The sequence below is a fragment of the Dendrobates tinctorius genome, unplaced genomic scaffold (genome assembly GCF_039654945.1).
Source record: "Dendrobates tinctorius isolate UK_male_01 unplaced genomic scaffold, ASM3965494v1 ptg000047l, whole genome shotgun sequence".
Classification (NCBI taxonomy): domain Eukaryota; kingdom Metazoa; phylum Chordata; class Amphibia; order Anura; family Dendrobatidae; genus Dendrobates; species Dendrobates tinctorius.
In genome coordinates, this window is record NW_027361715.1 from 13,200,257 (window position 1) to 13,220,211 (window position 19,955).

General features: G+C 41.9%; 1 protein-coding gene across 2 annotated transcripts in view; it reads right to left on the reverse strand.

Annotated features, from left to right (window-relative positions):
- The window catches only part of LOC141089723 (C-signal-like), a 51,614-nt gene that overhangs the window by 2,747 nt on the left and 28,912 nt on the right, over positions 1-19,955 (reverse strand). For both annotated transcript variants that reach the window (XM_073576228.1, XM_073576227.1), the window contains 3 exons: positions 11,674-11,861; positions 8,207-8,348; positions 951-1,057 (listed from right to left, as the gene is read on the reverse strand). In XM_073576228.1, coding sequence (XP_073432329.1) covers positions 951-1,057; positions 8,207-8,348; positions 11,674-11,861 — 437 coding nt within the window. The remainder of the gene's footprint in view (positions 1-950; positions 1,058-8,206; positions 8,349-11,673; positions 11,862-19,955) is intronic.

Sequence of the window (19,955 nt, forward strand, 5' to 3'; positions counted from 1 at the left end):
TCTTCTGTAGCTAATGCCATCCATATGTTTTGCAACAATAAGGTTCTGAAAGTCTTGGGTCAGCTCACTGGTTTTACCCACCATGAGGTGTTTCTTGTGTTGAACCTTGATAAGAAGACTCCTTTTTATATGCCATCAAGCGAACCAGCTGACATTATTTTTCACTAAGTGGCAGGATTGCTTTCAAATTACCGATCGATTTCAGCTGGTGTCATGATTTTTCATAGCAATTTGCACCTCTCTTTCTTCATGTGTTCAATACTTCTTCCCTGTGTCATTTCTCATTATAACATATAATTTAATTTATGGACATCTATGGTTTGATTTCTTTGCCTGTGTGGATTGGATCGGTTGTTACCGACATGTGGTGAGAATTTCATGTCAATAGCACATTTATAAATATATTTACTTAGAAAATTGTTGACCTGTTCAATCCTTATTTCACCCACTGTATATGCTGTACACATTTGTATAAATTGTGCTACCCTAATACCCATGTTAGCATTATGCCTGGTGTGTTATTACATTTTGCGTCTCCATCGTCTGACCATCTGCCATTGTCTATATATATTTTTTTGTATCTGATGCCTATTTAATTTTAATATCTTCAATAATACAAAAAAATTACTAAATAGGTTTTTTGTATACCATTTTTATTTGTATTTGGGGTCTATACACTGCATGTTCTCTTTTTTTTGTTCTAATCATATTGAGAGTTCCCGGCTGTGTTTTTTTGACTATGGTCCTTATTCCTGTCCTATTTTTCTGGCATTTTTTCTCCCATAGATCTGACCAACGTGCAGTTGGGAACCCAGGTTCAAATTTTCCACCGGGGCCAATTGGACTCACCTTTTCTCCCTCAAAATGCATTGAAGTAAAACTGCATTATGTGGAAATTGACACAAACTTTTACTACATTTATGTTTAGAAATAATCTTTACATGTCTTACCTGATCACCTCCCATGTCTGTCTTAACCCAACCAGGATGAATGGCTATGATTATGATGCCATCATGCTTGTATCCCTCTGCCTGGCATCTCGACAGCATGTTAAGTGCTACCTGCAAAACACATTATAAATGTCACATTATGATATACTGTACCTTGTTAATGCTGTGCAAATAAATTATATATTCTATAGTTATGCACTTTTTATTGATGACCCCCAAATCTGAACATGCAATTTCAAAGTCCAGAAGTGTAACACCAAGAAGGATTAGTCCTGGAATTCTGGAAATGGAAACAGGATGGATAGAAGGGTAAATAATAAAAAAAAAAATGGAAACAACATTTTCAACATACTTCAATTTATTCCGTATTGAATATGAGCCTCACGCAGATATCCCTGCACTTGCATGTCTTGGCTGATTTCAGTGAGGGTATTAATGGTTGTGTAAAGTGACTGCAGGCGGTAGCCATGACCGGGCTGCTGCTCCAGAATGCCCTGGCATTTTACAGGAAAATCGTGTCCAAGTCTCAATGTGCTGTCATGTGTGGGGTGGATCACACTCATTTGTAGTCACCATACCTTTGCCGTCTCCAGGCCTCCATCTTCAGTAGCCACCGCACATAGATCAAGGGAAACTTGGTTTGTTTCAATAACCAAAAGTTTACTGGACAGTTAATGTTCATCAGTTTGCAACACGCAGTACTGGGCACCACACTTCCTGTTCCTTGTTTCCGTAGCATAGCACGCCCTGATCATTGCTATCCACTCCTCCTGGATTATCCTCACGTTCACAGACTCTCTGAGCCACTGAGTTTTCACATCCAGTTGCACAGTCCAGAATCCTTGACATTCCCTTCCTGCAGTTCCATGTCCATAGGTCCCCTGTACACTGGAGGATATGGCACTCTCCATAGTATCCATACCATGCCCTGAGCTCCGAACATTGCAGGAATGTCCGCAAGGGATTCTCGTAAGGCCTCCCACCTCCATGAACGATCGCTGACTGTCCACTGTACGTTCTACTTGACCTTGGTTATTGTACTTCCCTATATCACTATTAGGAAGTGCCTGATTTTCACTAGCACTAGCCCCTCCCACTGTGGGCTAGTCTAAAACATTAACTGTATCCTATCCTTTCACCTAACTGCAGTTACTATTCTATAACAGGGTGTATGAAGCCCATTGTCCATACCTTATTCCCTACTTCCAAATCTATGTTTTAAACTATGCTGTTCACTGCCATATCACAGTCTATTACCAATATACACTAAAACCACAGCACATAGTTCACATTTTACATGACACTATATAACACATAACTTTATATACATGACACAATTGGTGTCTTCAGTGGTAGGAACTCAGTAGTACAGTCCACCACACTTACAGTTGTCTGAGTAATGTCCTGCCTCGCCAAATGCACTAGTGAAAATAGTCAAGGTCCGCTGCTGGCAGCTCCCTTTGTTGTTGCCGAACCAATGACATCTCAGATGTGTTCAATGGGAAGAAAGTCTAGAGATGCTGCAGGTCATAGTAGCATGTTTGGGACATACACCGGCACAAGCAATACACGGCTTGGTGTAGTCATGTGGAGAACAGCTCCTGGGACTCTTTGGAGAAATGGCCGACTCACTAGTTCAACAACCAAGTCAATGTGACACCGAGATATTAGTCTACCTTGAATGAAGCCTAGAAGAGTGCAATTATGTATTGCCAAGTTTTTAACACTTAGGTTCTGACACGGCTTTAAACAAGGCTACTACTTGTGATATTATATTATGTACTTAATATTTATATGTACTTAACCTTTGTATATTAAAATATACGAAAGTGTATGCAAATTATTCCTTTAATTTTGTACTTTGAAATATAATTGTGTTATATCGCAAGTAGTAGCCTTCTTTAAAGCTGTATCCAAACCTTAGTGTTAAAAACTTGGAAATAAATGCTACCATACAATATACCATCCCACACTAGAATCCCTTGATTAGGTCTAGTGTGATGTTTCCTCCTCAAGGCATCTCCATGGCATTGGCCACCTAGTTTCCAGGCCAATCTCTGGCTATCATTGTTTCCAAGCCAAAAGTGGAACTCATTGCTAAAAAGAGTGTATACCTCTATTGCAGCCTCCATTGCTGTCTTGCTCTGCACCATGATAGTCTGTGAAAGTGGTGGGATGAAGTAAATGGAAGACTTGTATCTGGTAGTCTGGCTTGTAGCCCAGTGTCTGGCCAACACCTTCTGATGCTTTGTGCAGGCAGTGTTTGGAGGGTTGAGGTGTTGATTCTCTCATCTTTGATGGTGCTCCATTCAGATGGGTTTCCTCATCGTAGCCTTTAGTTGCTGGGTTACTGAAATGCTTGCGCCGGGAAAGTCACGTGATTTTTATCCGATCATGTGGTTTGTGTACCACATGACCAGACCCTTGTATGACCGCGCTACTGGAAGTTCTGCGGCGCATCCATTGGGGTGTTGTGAGAGTTGTTATCTTAGCTTCTTTGACCCAGCCCCTTTGCGGTCATGTGACCACTTACTAGGCAGTGACATTGCTGGTGACATGACCTGCATTAATGGCTTTTTGACACTGGACTGCCTCCTCTATGACCTCATGACCATCACTTTGATTACGGCGTCAACACTGACTCGCGGCGAGCATGTGTATCGTGGATTACACACCTCTTTTCTATCATTGGCACTATAAAAAGGTACCTTACTAGCATCTAACCACCCCTGGATGAAGCATTTTTTTGCAAAACGCGCGTCGAGTGTGGTTGACTCCTGCACCTCTGCTCACTTTACCGGTAATGAATGTTATAACTTCTTTGTAATACGCAGGATTTGCCTATTATCTATGCTTCACGATGAGCACTTTTTACCATTTAATGTGTTATTTATGGTTAAACCCTCTGAGGCTGTAAGACTTTAACAACGTTTAAAAGCCCTAAACAATTGCATTTTACCTGGTGTTTATTTATATGCACCAAAAACAGCCCAGCACTTAGCATGCCTTTATACAGTCTGCTTTGGTAGTTGTCCTTTGCTAATAGCAAAAATGTATTATTAATTTTTAGCTCTTTAAACACACATGGGATATACAGTTGTGCTCAAAAGTTTACATACCCCAGCAGAATTTTAGCTTTCTTGGCCTTTTTTCAGAGAATATGAATGATATCAAAACTTTTTCTCCACTCATGGTTAGTGGTTGGATGACGTCATTTATTGTCAAACTACTGTGTTTTCTCTTTTTAAATCATAATGACAGCCCAAAACATCCAAATGACCCTGATCAAAAGTTCACATACCCCATTTCCTAATACCGTGCATTGCCCCCTTTAACATCAATGACAGCTTGAAGTCTTTTTTGGCAATTGTGGATGAGGTTCTTTATTTTCTCAGATGGTAAAGCTGCCCACTCTTCTTGGCAAAAAGCCTCTAGTTCCTGTAAATTCCTGGGCTGTCTAGCATGAACTGCGTGCTTGAGATCTCCCCAGAGTGGCTCAATGATATTGAGGTCAGGATCCTAAGATAGCCACTCCAAAACCTTCACTTTGATCTGCTGTACCCATTGACAGGTCGACTTGGCCTTGTGTTTTGGATCGTTGTCTTGTTGGAACGTCCAAATACGTCCCATGAGCAGCTTTGGGGCTGATGATTGCAAAATTGCCTCCAGTATTTGCTGATAAGGTGCTGCATTCATCTTTCCTTCAACTCTGACTAAGTTTCCTGTGCCTTTGTAGCTCACACATCCCCAAAACATCAGTGATCCACCTCTGTGCTTTACAGTAGGAATGGTGTTCCTTTCATCATAGGCCTTGTTGACCTCTCTCCAAATGTAACGTTTATGGTTGTGGCCAAAATGTTCAATTTTGGTGTCATCACTCCAAATTACCTTGTTCCAGAAGTTTTGAGTTTTGAGGCTTGTGTCTGTGCTGTTGTAGGTGAGATACTTTGTGGCATTTGCGCCGTAATGGCTTTCTTCTGGAGACTCGATCATGCAACCCATTGTTCTTCAAGTACCTCCTTATTGTGCATCTTGAAACAGCCACACTGCTAGTTTTCAGAGAGTCCAGTATTTCAGCTGATGGTATTTGTGGGTTTTTCATTGCATCCTGAACAATTTTCCTGGCAGTTGTGGACAAAACTTTTGTTGGTCTACCTGACTGTGGTTTTGTTTTTACAGAACCCATGATTTTCCTTTTGTTAATCACAGTTTGAACGCTGCTGACTGGCATTATCAATTCCTTAGATATCCTTTTGCATTCCTTTCCTGTTTTATACAGTTCAACAACCTTTTTCAGTAGATTCGTTGATAATTCTTTTGCTTTCCCCATGACTCACAATCCAGAAACTTCAGAGGCTGGATGAAAGATGCATGAGTCTGTCTGGATCCCAGAAAATCACTTAGCTTTTATGCACACACTGATTACAAGCAAACAGGTCACAGGTGAGGATGTTACCTTTAGTAACCATTCAAACCCATTTGTGTCAACTTCTGTGCATGTTATCAGGCCAAAATCATCAGGGTATTTGAACTTTGGATCAGGGTCATTTGGATGCTTTGGATTGTCATTATGATTTAAAAAGAGAAAGCACAGTAGTTTGACAATAAATGGCTTCACCCACTAACCGTGAGAGGAGAAAAAGTTTTGGTGTTATCATTCATATTCTCTGAAAAAATGCCAAAAAAGCAAAACTTCTGCCAGGGTATGTAAACTTTTGAGCACAACTGTACATGTTACTTGGACTATTCTGTTTAAATGTCAATGTTCATTACCTGAATACACTGGTATATTTATTTCTGAACCATATACAGTTGTGGCTAAAAGTATTGACACCCCTGCAATTCTGTCAGATAATACTCAGTTTTTTCCTGAAAATGATTGCAAACACAAATTCTTTGGTATTATTATCTTCATTTAATTTGTCTTAAATGAAAAAACACAAAAGAGAATGAAGCAAAAAGCAAAACATTCATCATTTCACACAAAACTTCAAAAGTTGGCCAGACAAAAGTATTGGCACCCTCAGCCTAATACTTGATTGCACAACCTTTAGCCAAAATAACTGCGACCAACCGCTTCCAGTAACCATCAATGAGTTTCTTACAATGCTCTGCTGGAATTTTAGACCATTCTTCTTTGGCAAACTGCTCCAGGTCCCTGATATTTGAAGGGTGCCTTCTCCAAACTGCCATTTTTAGATCTCTCCACAGGTGTTCTATGGGATTCAGGTCTGGACTCATTGCTGGCCACCTTAAAAGTCTCCAGTGCTTTCTCTCAAACCATTGTCTAGTGCTTTTTGAAGTGTGTTTTGGGTCATTGTCCTGCTGGAAGACCCATGACCTCTGAGGGAGACCCAGCTTTCTCACACTGGGCCCTACATTATGCTGCAAAATTTGTTGGTAGTCTTCTGACTTCATAATGCCATGCACACGGTCAAGCAGTCCAATGCCAGAGGCAGCAAAGCAACACAAAAACATCAGGGAACCTCCGCCATGTTTGACTGTAGGGACCGTGTTCTTTTCTTTGAATGCATCTTTTTTTCTCCTGCAAACTCTATGTTGATGCCTTTGCCCAAAAAGCTCTACTTTTGTCTCATCTGACCAGAGAACATTCTTCCAAAACGTTTTAGGCTTTTTCAGATAAGTTTTGGCAAACTCCAGCCTGGCTTTTTTATGTCTCGGGGTAAGAAGTGGGGTCTTCCTGGGTCTCCTACCATACAGTCCCTTTTCATTCAGACGCCGACGGATAGTACGGGTTGACACTGTTGTACCCTCGGACTGCAGGGCAGCTTGAACATGTTTTGATGTTAGTCGAGGTTCTTTATCCAACATCTGCACAATCTTGCGTTGAAATCTCTTGTCAATTTTTCTTTTCCGTCCACATCTAGGGAGGTTAGCCACAGTGCCATGGGCTTTAAACTTCTTGATGACACTGCGCACGGTAGACACAGGGACATTCAGGTCTTTGGAGATGGACTTGTAGCCTTGAGATTGTTCATGCTTCCTCACAATTTGGTTTCTCAAGTCCTCAGACAGTTCTTTGGTCTTCTTTCTTTTCTCCATGCTCAATGTGGTACACACAAGGACACAGGACAGAGGTTGAGTCAACTTTAATCCATGTCAACTGGCTGCAAGTGTGATTTAGTTATTGCCAACACCTGTTAGGTGCCACAGGTAAGTTACAGGTGCTGTTAATTACACAAATTAGAGAAGCATCACATGATTTTTCGACAAGTGCCAATACTTTTATCCATCCTCTTTTTTTATGTTTGGTGTGGAATGATATCCAATTTGGCTTTAGGACAATTCTTTTTGTGTTTTTTTCATTTAAGACAAATTAAATGAAGATAATAATACCAAAGAATTTATCTGACAGAATTGCAGGGGTGCCAATACTTTTGGCCACAACTGTATGCCCAGGCTGTGCCACCCAATGACTCACCTTTCTGGGATCCATTATTTCACCGCTACCTCCATCTTCTGTGCATGATTCCCTCTGTTCTTCCATGTGTCTGGTTGCTGTGACTGTACCGTGACTTCAAACTCCTGGCCCATATTGCTCAGCTTGGTTCTCAGCCCTGTTGTTACCCAGTTGTGATGAGCGAGTATGCTCGTTGCTAGGGTTTTCCTGTGCATGCTCATGTGATCTCCGAGTATTTTGGTGTACTCGGAAATTTAGTGTTTGTCCACGCAGCTGCATGATTTGCGGCTGATAGGCTGAATATATGTGGGGATTGCCTGTTTGTGAGGAATTCCACACATGTATTCAGGCTGTCTAGCAGCCACAAATCATGCAGCTGTGTCGACAAACACTAAATCTCCGAGCATGCCAACATACTCGGAGATCACCCGAGCATGCTCAGGAAAACCTGAGCAACGAGTATACTCGCTCTTCAATATTACCCACCTCTCTTGCCTTTAGCATCAGGCACTACAGCCTCCAACCTCTGCCGGCAGGTGCAAACTGTGTTTTGAACTCTATTGCAAACCAGGCCTACTACACTGGTTTCTGCTCGCTGTATAACTCTTATATGTCAATGAACTAGCTCTGCATTAATTAACTTATTGCAAATACAGCTGTGCTACACCTGTCGCACATTGTTATGTCTACTCTGCTTCGCTGTTGCTACTTCAACTATGCTTTTTTGGTTCCAGTTAATCTCATCCTGTTCCCATTGTTTTAGTCCTACAACATTTGCCTCTGTTATTTTAAATAGCCCTACTGCACAGCTCATCCGCATTTACCATAGAGAAACCTACCTTACTACAGCGATAAGAAATAGCTGGAAACATAGAGAAGATGTGAGGGACATCTTCCAAGGATCCAAGCAGAGCTGAGATATGGACAACTGCTGACTTTCCTGTGCCTTCTGCTCTTTTCAGAAAGGGATAGAAAGCCTAAATGGATAGAATATAGAATTAGTAATACAAAGATGAAGGTCAACAAAAGACAATGTTTCAAAAGAAGATTATCAAACCTGAAAATTATTATTATTGAACACCCAGGGCCGCCATCAGGGCATTACTGCTCTTACTGTTGTATGGGAGCCAGTGAGCAGAAGGAAAGTCGCTACTCGCCAAGACACCAGAAGTGGAGCTACGCCTGCAAGGGATCATCTGAGAGGTAAGTATGACATGTTTTTTTTAATAAACTGAAAATGAATAAAATGGACTTGGGGGAGCAAATGATGAATTGAGGATGTGAGATGGAGGACAGTGAATGATGATCATGTATTGAGATAAGGGATCACAAATAATGATGAATTGAGGTGTGGTACAGCAAATGATGAAGTGAGGGTGGGGGATGAGGGACAGCAAATGTTGAACTCAGGGTGAGTAGAGAAAATAATGATGAATTGAGGTTGGGGGAGAGCAAAGGATGATGAATTGAGGGTGGGGGAGAGCAAAGGATGAATAGAGACTGGGGAGAGGGGACAGTAAATGTTGATGAATTGAGGATAGGGGAGAGTAAATGATGAATTGAGTGTGGGGGAAAGCAAATAATGCTGTATTGAGGATGGGGAGACCAAATCATGATGAATTTTGGCTGGGGTAAAAGAGAGAGAGGACATGACAATGAATTGGGGTGGAGGGGGGCATGTAAATATAATGAGTCAGGTGGGGGGCATTGAGGATTATGGAGTGTGACTGGTAATGAATTGGGGGAAAGAGTACAGGTGCTAATTTATGTATTTATTAGTGCAGAAAATGACCATCTATAGTTAATGGGGGCACCGTGATGAGTTCCAATTTATGTTTGCAGTGGTGGGTTGCACAATAACTAATTATATGTTAATGGTGGGTGCACGTCTGTTTTCAGATGTGTAGTGTAGACGTTGAGGAAAAAGTTGAAAATTTGCTCTGGAAGTGGTGCTCAAGATAGCTATTAATTTCCTGCAGAGACGAGTCATGGGTGGAAGAAGTGATGGTCGTCTGTACTGGATGAAGAAGAAAAGCAAAGATGAAGGACTTCAAGTTGACACATCACTGGGGAGTCAGTGTGTTACCTGTATACTTACACTGCACACTGTTTACTTTATACAGAGCTCCTGTGTATAATGTCACTGGTGATACCTGCATTACCTGTTCACTCATATTACATTCATAGCTCCTGTGAATAATGTCACTGGTGATCACTGTATAACCAGTACACTAACACTATATACAGAGCTCTTGTGTATAATGTCACTGGTGATCACTGTATTACCTGTACAGTGACACTACATACAGAGCTCATGTGTATAATGTCACTGGTGATCTCTGTATTACCTGTACACTATACAGTATACACAGAGCTCCTGTGTATAAAGTCACTTATAATAATATTAGTATTCTGTTTTCTTATTAATGATCAGTATTGCAGTATTCGGTCACTATATGGTGGTAATATGTGGCCTGGCCATGGTGTGGCAGTATTTGTTCCTTGTTTGTGGAATTATTCGGTCACTATGTGGTAGTATTATGTGGTCTGTGTTATGATTGGGTCACCGAGGAGGAAAGCAAGACCAAGCTAAGCCACAGAACACCAGAGAGGTTGGTAACTAAGCGGATTGCAGACCCGTGATCCTATCCACACAATTAGCAGTAGCCATGGAGCGTACCTACGATGATCCTAGACGTCTCGACACAGCCGGAGAACTAAATAAGCCTAAAGCAAGAAAGGGGAAATCTAAACTGCCCCAGAGCAGACCCCAAAGGAATAGATAGCCCCCAAACATATATCGTCGGTGAGACAAGATGAAAACACAAACGCAGGTAGGAAAACAGGCTAACTAAAAGATGGGGCCCACACTAACTAGACAGGACAGGAAAGGAAAGACTCTGTCTGCAATCACGCAAAAAAACCCACAAAAAATAGAAAAAGCACTGAAGTCACTAGACTTCGCCCACTATATCAGCACTCTGGTATATTCTGAAAGCAGAGCAAAAAGAGGGCAATCTAATAAGGGATAAAAACTAACTGGCACAAGCAGTAACATAAGGATGGAAATTCAGCACAGCCCCAGCCGGAGCTCGCTGACCACACAAAACTGAAATAGACAAAACCAGATCAAATGTGAACAATAGCAAAAGATCACTTAGCTGAGAATGCAGGGACTGAGCTGGAAACTAAGACCTCAGGAGGCAGGAAAAAATAACCAGCAGGGATAGAGGGAGTCGGCTGTCTTAAATCCAGTCAGAAACTCCAGATCTCCAGTCATCCTCCTCATCATCAGGTGGCAGGCCTCTGTTAATTAGATCAGCTCCATTACCTCCAGTAGCCACCAGAGGGAGCCCGGAAAGAGAATCAGCTCCACTACCTTCACTAGTAACCAGAGGTAGGCCAGAAAGCGAATTCACAACAGGTCTGGCCATGATGTGACAGTATTTGTCCCATGTATGTGGTATTATTGGATATTTTAAAATTGTTTAAAGTAAACCTGCCAGCAGGAGTTTGCTCAGTAAACAACATACACTGTCGGATTGGTGCTGTTATACTGATTAAAATGATACCTTGGTTGATTAAATCCGTCTTGTGGTTGTTGTTTAATCTGTATTTGTAGTTTTCAGTTAATGAGATTCTGGTGCTTCGGGATGGCCTATAGGATTGGCTTTATGTGGTGCCCCACTTAGACTGGTTTCACACTTGCGTTTTTTGCACTGTTTTTTTTTTGTGCAAAAAAAGCATGCTTTTTTTTCCTATACTTTACATGGGTGCGCATACACATGCATTTGTACGCCTTTGTATGCGCATCCTTTTTAGTAGTGTGCGCTCGGGTGCACAAAATGCATCCTGTTGCATTTTTTGTGCGTCCGAGTTGTCCCAAAAAAACGCATGCACACAAAATTCACCCAAACACCCATTATAGCCTATGGGTGCGCTGACGTGCGCATGGTAATGCGCACGTCAGCGCAAAAAAAGCATGTGTTTTTTTAAAAAAAAAAACATGCGCAAAACGGCAAAAAAAGCACACAAACGCATGATGCATTTTTTATGTGCGTTAACACTGCGCACGGTGCGCAGTGCAAAAAAATGCAAGTGTGAAAGTAGCCTTACATATTCATCCTTATGGGGTTATGACAGGTCACTGATCCCTCACTGACTTGCCTCTTATTTTACATAATGAATATATTGTGGGGTTAGAAAACAAAATTGCATTCATAAAAATGGTGGTGGTGGTGGTGCATACGCAGTATCATCTAGATAGAGTACCCGACTACATAGTACAGACATGGACTATACCTGGGTGACCAGCATAGGGCCCACCACATTTATGGTGTAGGTGCTTAACATATCCTCAGGGGTCTGTGACTCCAGGTGGTTGTTTGCTAGAACCCCGGCGTTGTTGATCAGCAGATCGAGGTGTTGTCCATGCAAATGTTTCTCTACTTCTTTTACCGCGGCGTTGACACTTGCCGGGTCAGCGGTGTCTACAGAACAATATAGGCAGAAGTGGGGTTAGGAAATTTGTTACAAAAGAGAGAGAAAGTATTGCAACACCGAAAACAATATCTTGCCATATGGGAAAAGTCCAATTTCCTGGTAAAGATTTGTCTTTGAGCCCAAGAAGGTAGCAAGGAATACAGAAGGGAATACAGAAAGTATCGCAAACTAATTTCTACACATTAGCCATTACACCCCCTGAAGAAGCTTATGTGAAATGTCCGTTGGGGCATAGGAGGTGCTCATATTGATACATGTATTATGAGTAAATGCTCCATTTCTTTATACTTACTACTTTCCTGGCCCGAGAGGGTAAGGCCTCTTTCACACATCAGTTTTTTGCCTTCAGGCGCGATCCGGCTTTTTTTGGAAAAAACGGATCCGGCAAAATGCAATGCCGGATCCGGTTTTTCCCCATTGACTTGCATTAGCGCCGGATCGTGCCGGATGGCATTGCGTTTCATCCGTTTTTTGCCGGATCCGGCAACTTGTCTCATTCCGGCGTCTTGAAAAAACGTCTACTGTAACGTTTTTTGTCTCCGGCGAAAAAGCCGGAAGCGCCGGATCCGGCGCTTCCAGCTTTTTGCTACATTGAAAGTCTATGGGCGCCGGATCCAGAAAAAGACGGATCCAGCCACCGGATCCGGTTTTTTTAAGTCTGCGCATGCTCAGATCCAATTGGCCAGCCTCCAGGAACAGAGACGGATCCAGCAAAATAACGGATCCGTTTCTACAGTTCTCCAAAATTTATGCCGGATCCGTTTTTTCTAAAAAAAGCCGGATCCTGCCTGACGGCAAAAAACTGATGTGTGAAAGTAGCCTAAGAGGCTATACTATATACTTAGAGGGATTGCACATTACTTTAATACTGATGGCCTACCTTTAGTATGGGTAAGCAATAACAGATCAGTGGAGGAAGGAGTGCGGCACCCGACACCCCCGCCAATCAACTGTTCCCAGTGACCTCAGCAAGTGAATCTGCAGAAACCCACTGCAGCCACTATGCGGTGGATGGAGCTGGGCTGTCCTGTAAGCACATCTAGCTGTTGCCAGCAGCGAGAACAACTGATTGGTGGCGGTGCCGAGTGTCACACCCCAACTGATCTGGTATTGATGACCTATCCTAACGATAAGCCATGAATATTATATTAACAAACAACCCCTTCTCTACCAATATACTGTATATGCTTCTATATGGTCTATCACATAACAATATTTTATACGGTCATCAAAAGGGTAAGACACAGATCTGTACATCACAGGGTAGTAGCACCCGGCAGTCCTCGGATTTCACAGGTAAGAGGTGAAACGTGCTTTAGGCTTTCCTAATAGTAATGGGACTACAACTCTATTATATAATGCTCAAAAAAATATAGGGAACAACAAAATGTAACTCCAATCCATCAATTCCCAAAGGTATCACCACTCCACACTGTGGAACACCATCTGACAGCATCTAGGGACAGTATGGAGTGGTGGCACTCACCCTCTATCATATGAATGTCTGCCTGTAGCCTAAAGGAATATGCAAACAACAAGTTTTAAAATCAGAAGATGCTTTAGGAAACTCCGGTATTTATTTTTTTTTATTTTTATTTGTTTTTTGTGTTAATTTTTTTTTCTGTCATTTGCTGAGATTTTTTTTTTCAAAGGTTTTGGTCATCAGCGGGTCTTTATATAGTTTTTGTGAAGTCTTTTTTTTTTTTTTTTTTTTTTTTTTTTTTTACTATTGTTGTCTTTATTTTCCCTCCACTGACTAATGAAGAAACCATTAGCATTTTTTTAAGCAAAAACTATGGTAAAATGCTCCAAAAACATCTGGATGACTTTTTTTTTTTTAGCTTTCCCACTGACTTGTATTGTAAAGTACAATAGAGTACGTCTTCCAAGTGGAAAACACCAGAAGAATGGACAAGTCAATTTTTTTAACCACTTGGTGTTTTTATAAACTTCAAGCCGTTAATATATATAGAAAATCCTAAATATGGGAACAGCGAGTCGTTTTTACACAGAAATGTTCATTCTTTTGACTGTTTCCTGATTGGTTTAATTCGCCTATAAAACGATGTTGTGCTCACGTGCCCTATACCCTTGGATTTATTTTGGTGGCAAAAAGTCATATTCATCTGTATGTGTCCATTTTCAGATTAATTTACTCATTCTATGGGTTAATACTTTAGCCAATTTCTTCATTAATTATAGTTATTGGTCCGTATACTGAAAGGTCTAATAGGTCGTTATCTGCCTTCAGGATCAATATTATATTTACTTCACACACCATGTGCAGAATTATTAGGCAAGTTGTATTTGAGAGGATTCTTTTTATTATTGAATAACAACTATGTTCTCAATAAACCCAAAAGACTCATAAATATCAAAGCTTAATATTTTTTGGATGTTGGAGTGGGTTTTCTTTTTTAAGATTTGGCTATCTTAGGAAGATATCTGTTTGTGCAGGTAACGATTACTGTGCAGAATTATTAGGCAACTTAATAAAAACCAAATATGTACCCATCTCACTTGTTTATTTTCACCAGGTAAACCAATATAACAACACAAAATTTAGAAATAAACATTTCTGACATTCAAAAACAAAACAAAAAAAATCAGTGACCAATATAGCCACCTTTCTTTACAATGACACTCAAAAGCCTACCATCCAAAGATTGTCAGTTGTTTGATCTGTTTACGATCAACATTGCGTGCAGCAGCCACCACAGCCTCCCAGACACTGTTCGGAGAGGTTTACTGTTTTCCCTCCCTGTAGATCTCACATTTTATGAGAGACCACAGGTTCTCTATGGGGTTCAGATGAGGTGAACAAGGGGGCCATGTCATTATTTTTTCTTCTTTTAGACCTTTACTGGCCAGCCACGCTGTGGAGTATTTGGATGCATGTGATGGAGCATTGTCCTGCATGAAAATCATGTTTTTCTTGAACGATACCGACTTCTTCCTTGTACCACGGCTTGAAGAAGGTGTCTTCCAGAAACTGGCAGTGGGTTTTGGAAATGAGCTTCTCTCCATCCTCAACCTGTAAAGGTCCCACAAGTTCATCTTTGATGATACCAGCCCATACCAGTACCCCACCTCCACTTTGCTGGCGTCTGAGTCGGAGTGGTGCTCTCTGCCCTTTACTGATCCAGCCTCGGGCCCATCCATCTGGCCAATCAAGAGTCGCTCTCATTTCATCAGTCCATAAAACCTTAGAAAAATCAGTCTTAAGATATTTCTTGGCCAAGTCTTGACGTTTTATCTTATGTTTCTTGTTGAAAGGTGGTCATTTTTCAGCCTTACTTACCTTGGCCATGTCCCCGAGTATGGCACACCTTGAGCTTTTTGATACTCCAGTAAGGTTGCAGCTCTGAAATATGGCAAAACTGGTGGCAAATGGCATCTTGGCAGCTTCACACTTGATTTTCCTCAATTCATGGGCAGTTATTTTGCGCCTTTTTTATCAACACGCTTCTTGGGACCCTGTTGGATATTTGCCATGAAACGCTTGATTGTTTGGTGATCACACTTCAAAAGTTTGGCAATTTCAAGACTGCTGCATCCCTCTGCAAGACACCTCACAATTTTTGACTTTTCAGAGTCCGTCAAGTCTCTCTTCTGACCCATTTTGCCAAAGGAAAAGAAGTTGCCTAATAATTAAGCACACCTTATATAGGGTATTGATGTCATTAGACCACACCCCTCCTCATTACAGAGATGCAAATCACCTGATTTACATAATTGCCAGTTGGCTTTCAAGCCTATACAGCTTGGAGTAGGTCAACATGTATAAAAAGGATGATGTGATCAAAATACTCATTTGCCGAATAATTCTGCACCCAGTGTATATTGAATCTGGCAAACGTTTTCTCTCCAGTGATAGATCTAATACATTTTTTAAATGGTCAATTAACTCTTCATTTTTTTTAATAAATTTCAATAAGAAGCCCATGGAGGCCTGGACTTTTCCCTAAGACCACAGTGTACCACCTTCTTTATCTCATTCATTTCTATGAATTTATCTAACCATGCACCATTGTTTATTTAGGAAGTTCCTATGTATTTACAGTACATACTCTTAATCTTTGTATTCTGCCCTAGATCTACAGTATATAACTGTTCATAATACTTCCCAGTGTCGGACTGGGGTGCCAAGGGCCCACCAGTAACATTGACTTTGGGGGCCCACTTTTCTCCTGCATGCAAATATTAAGCTAACCTCTTTTACAAATTTGCCTACAACTCTATATAAAAATAAATTGGGTAGGAATGTAAAAGAATGATGATATGCTGTTTTTTTTCTATACAGAGTGCATCAAGTGAATTATACTAAGTACTGCCCATATAGTGGGGTTTGGGGCCCATGTCTGCACAGGTGCCCACCGGGGGATTCCCCTGTTCCCCTATGGACCAGTCCTAGCCTGATACTTCCAGTAACTCTTCAGGTTCACTTACAATCCTGACATTCTGTTCACAATTTTCAGAGATAAAAAACAACTTTTTTTCTTCTGCCAGTATCTGCAAGTAGTTCACCAGACTTACTGACCCACTTATAATATTAAATAGGTTTTTCCACCAACAAAAGTTTATTTTAATCAATAGCTCTTGGAATAATAATTTCCACACATGGATGTGATTAAATACAATGTTCCAGTGCTGAAATAATCTTATAAGATGTGCCCCTGCTGTGTACTGTGTAATTGCTGTGTCTGACCGTACAGGAACATGGTCTGATCATACAAAGCTCCTGGGCAGGGGATGAAGCAAAAGACAAGAAACAGAAAGCACAGCTTGAGATAAATGCTGATTCTTTTTGTGAGGTAAAACATGTCCCTGCCTGTTTTTAAGCAATGTGTCACACAGGGGCTATACATGATTAGGAAAAGAGGCCTTGAACCGTCCCTAACACTGTGGCCTAACTATCCCTGCTCCCAAAGATACCTCTAAAGGTGAGGAGGTTTGGGCCACCAGCCTTACTGTTCTCCTGTTATTCCCTAAGCTGTCCCCTTCCTCTTCCCCAGAAATGCTAGTGTATAAACATGTAAGACAGACAAGGATTGCAAAGCAAGAATCATACAAAAACAGTCATCAATGGTAGAGAGGTATATAGGGAGGGATAGGAACATACCTACCAAATGGGAATACGACAATGAGGAAAGCATACACCCGAAAACAGCACGCATCAACCTCCAGTAGCAACAACGATTTCCAATTCAGCACAGCTTCTCCAAGGAACTAGTAAACAAAGTTTTCACTGACAAGGAAGAGAAGGTCTGACCAGATTTGATAGGGAGAGGAAATGCCAAGGTCAAGAACAGCTGTGAGATGGTGCTACAAGTTTTTAACCAGCATAGAATGAGTTGTTCTGTCAAGCAATATAATTGCTGTCTAAGTTTAGTCATTTTTTTAATGTCTCCGTTATTACAGACATTGTATTTTCTGTGTATATTAATCCTTCTTATAGTTTTATATTGTAAGGTAACAGCACCATCTTCTGGCAGTTTAAAGTATACATTCTACTGCATTCTGCAATGTATTATGGGAAGTTTATAGGGCATTGTCGAATTGTTGCTATTGCATTGTGGTCTTATTATGACACTGTGAAGGGATCCGCAGCCATTGTTCCTGCATGCTTCTCAGGAGAAACCACACCACTCGTTTATCTGCATGCTCCTTGTAAACAGCCTGCTCCAAGCATAGTTGGTAAGTCACTATTTGTGTTACAGCCCTGTGTTTATAAGTATGTTTGCTGTATTAAATATCAGGTTGCATGTTACCTCATGTTACTGTGTATTGCAGACTATCTGTATTTTATGCATTGTACAGTTATATATGTTGCAATGCTCCTGTTATTGCATCTTATAGTTTCACCCTTTCCTGTCACATCTACAATCAATAAAAGAAGGTATCAACTTTACAGCCTCCTTTTATTAAAGGGAATCTGTCACCCTTAGAAATGAACAACTTTGCCTTTTTTTGGGTTGTGTCGGGTTTCATGAAACTCGACTTTCTCAAAAGTCAGGTCGAACGAAATCGGCCGATTATTGTGAAAAGTCGAAGGCCGACTGAAACACGAAACCCAATGCAAGTCAATGGGGAACCAAGGTCGGCAGGGAGTGGAGGACAGGAAACACACCTACAGTGCCCATTTTAATGCCAAAAGCATATATTCTTATTACTTAAGCTAAGCTTGTCAACCTTAATTTACTTTATAATAATAGTTAGGCATTGAAAACTGGGGGTCATTTGGCTAAAGTTGCGGGGGGGGGGTAGGGCTGGCTCCAGATTTTCATGGGTCCTGGGCCAAAGAGTGTCACTGGGCTCTTTTAACACATGACACAATTCATGATGCTCCGATACGGCAGAGAAATAGCGATATAGTACAATGAAAAATACTTCACTTCTTACATCTCATGACTGATATCCATTTTAAAATTCTCCAGTAGCTCCAAAAACGGACAGTATATTACTCCATACAGTATTATGGCCACCTCATAGTGCGCTATACAGAGTAATGAGGCCCATATATTTCTCCATACAGAATCATTGGTGCCATATAATGTTTGAAACAGTATATGATGAGCTCCACATAATGCTACAGTATATGGCGGTCCTAATGAATGAAGCTCCACTGTGTTATGGGCCCAAATAATGCTCCATATATAATGGGCCCCATTTCTAATGCTCCAGTGCATAATGGGCACTGTAAATGCTGCTCCAGTGACTGATGTCCACCTTTGGAATGCTCCAGTGTATGGTGGGCCTCATATATCATTCTCCAGAGTATAGTGCTCCCCAAAAATAGCTGTCCCAACATTGAAAACAATTAAATAAGTCTCCACGCTAGGGAATCCCTGTACTAGTCTGGACTCCTCATCATCCCCATCTTCCATCTCACTGCACTTGGACTGTTTAGGCAGAGGGCGTACAGACGTGATGTCATCGCGCTCTCTGACCAGAATGTCACTGTCAGGAAACGCGGAAGACGTCACGGCGGTGGAACAGGGAGAGGTAAGTATTTCAACTTTGCAAGTGCTGTGATCCTGAGCAAGCAGAGGGGGCCCACTTGTTGGCGACGGCACTGGCACAGGGCCCCTCATAGTACGGCAGGTGGGCCCTCCTGGGCCCTCCCACCGGCAGAGACACTTTTGCATACTATGAGGGGCCCTGTGCCAGTGCCAGTCAAGGAACCTGCACTTTCATCTGCACCTTCCTCTTTGTCACCGTGTAAGGTGGTATAATATGCGAGAAGTGGAACCTGAGTTTCAACAGGGTCAGATTCTGGCAGTGTAGAGTGCGAGGGGAATGTAGTGGTGTGGGTCAATGTACCAGCAGAATCATCTTGCAGTGGCTGGGCATCAGTGCACTTGTGGCGCCCCCAGGAGTACAGTCGCCACAGTGGCATTACCTTCCTCCTAGGGAGTGTGATGTCATGCTTGGGAGCAACGAAGGATCTCTCTAGCAGTTAAATCAACACACAACACAATTCCCACTCCAGGCAAGCAGGGAGACCTCTGAACCTGACTGCTGAGGAGCTGCTCTCTGTGGTCAGGAGGAGGTAAGTTAGGGCAGTCTATGAAGGGAAGGGGAAGTGTGTGGATGAGAGAAGGGGAGCTGGAGTATGAGCAGAGTTAAGGCTCACTCCTAGTTGGAGCGCATGGTCCGGATTCCGGTCTCCAAGTTTGTAGGGACACTGACGGTCGTGCAGTAGAAACCGGAGGAAGTAGCAGCTGTAAATGCTCTGTTCCCAACTAAGGCTCGGAGGCCTCAGCAGCGGCGTGTGTGAGCCAGAAGGAAAAGGCTATGGCTGCCCGCCATACGAGAGAGTTCCAAAAGAGAGTCAACAGGGGGAACTTCAGTGAACTAAGTACTGCAAGTACTTCAGATAAGCGCTAGAACGGAGGCCACACTACCTATCTGCAGAGAGAGAATTCCAAATTTGCTTCCAGGCTGACCAACTCCTCCATCTGCACTCTGGGTCCTGGACTGCACTTACCAAGTATAGGTAAAGGAACTGCACGACTGTGTCTGTCATCTTTCTCCTGCGCCTGGCGCACGGCTCTGCTACATCCTACACTGCACACCAT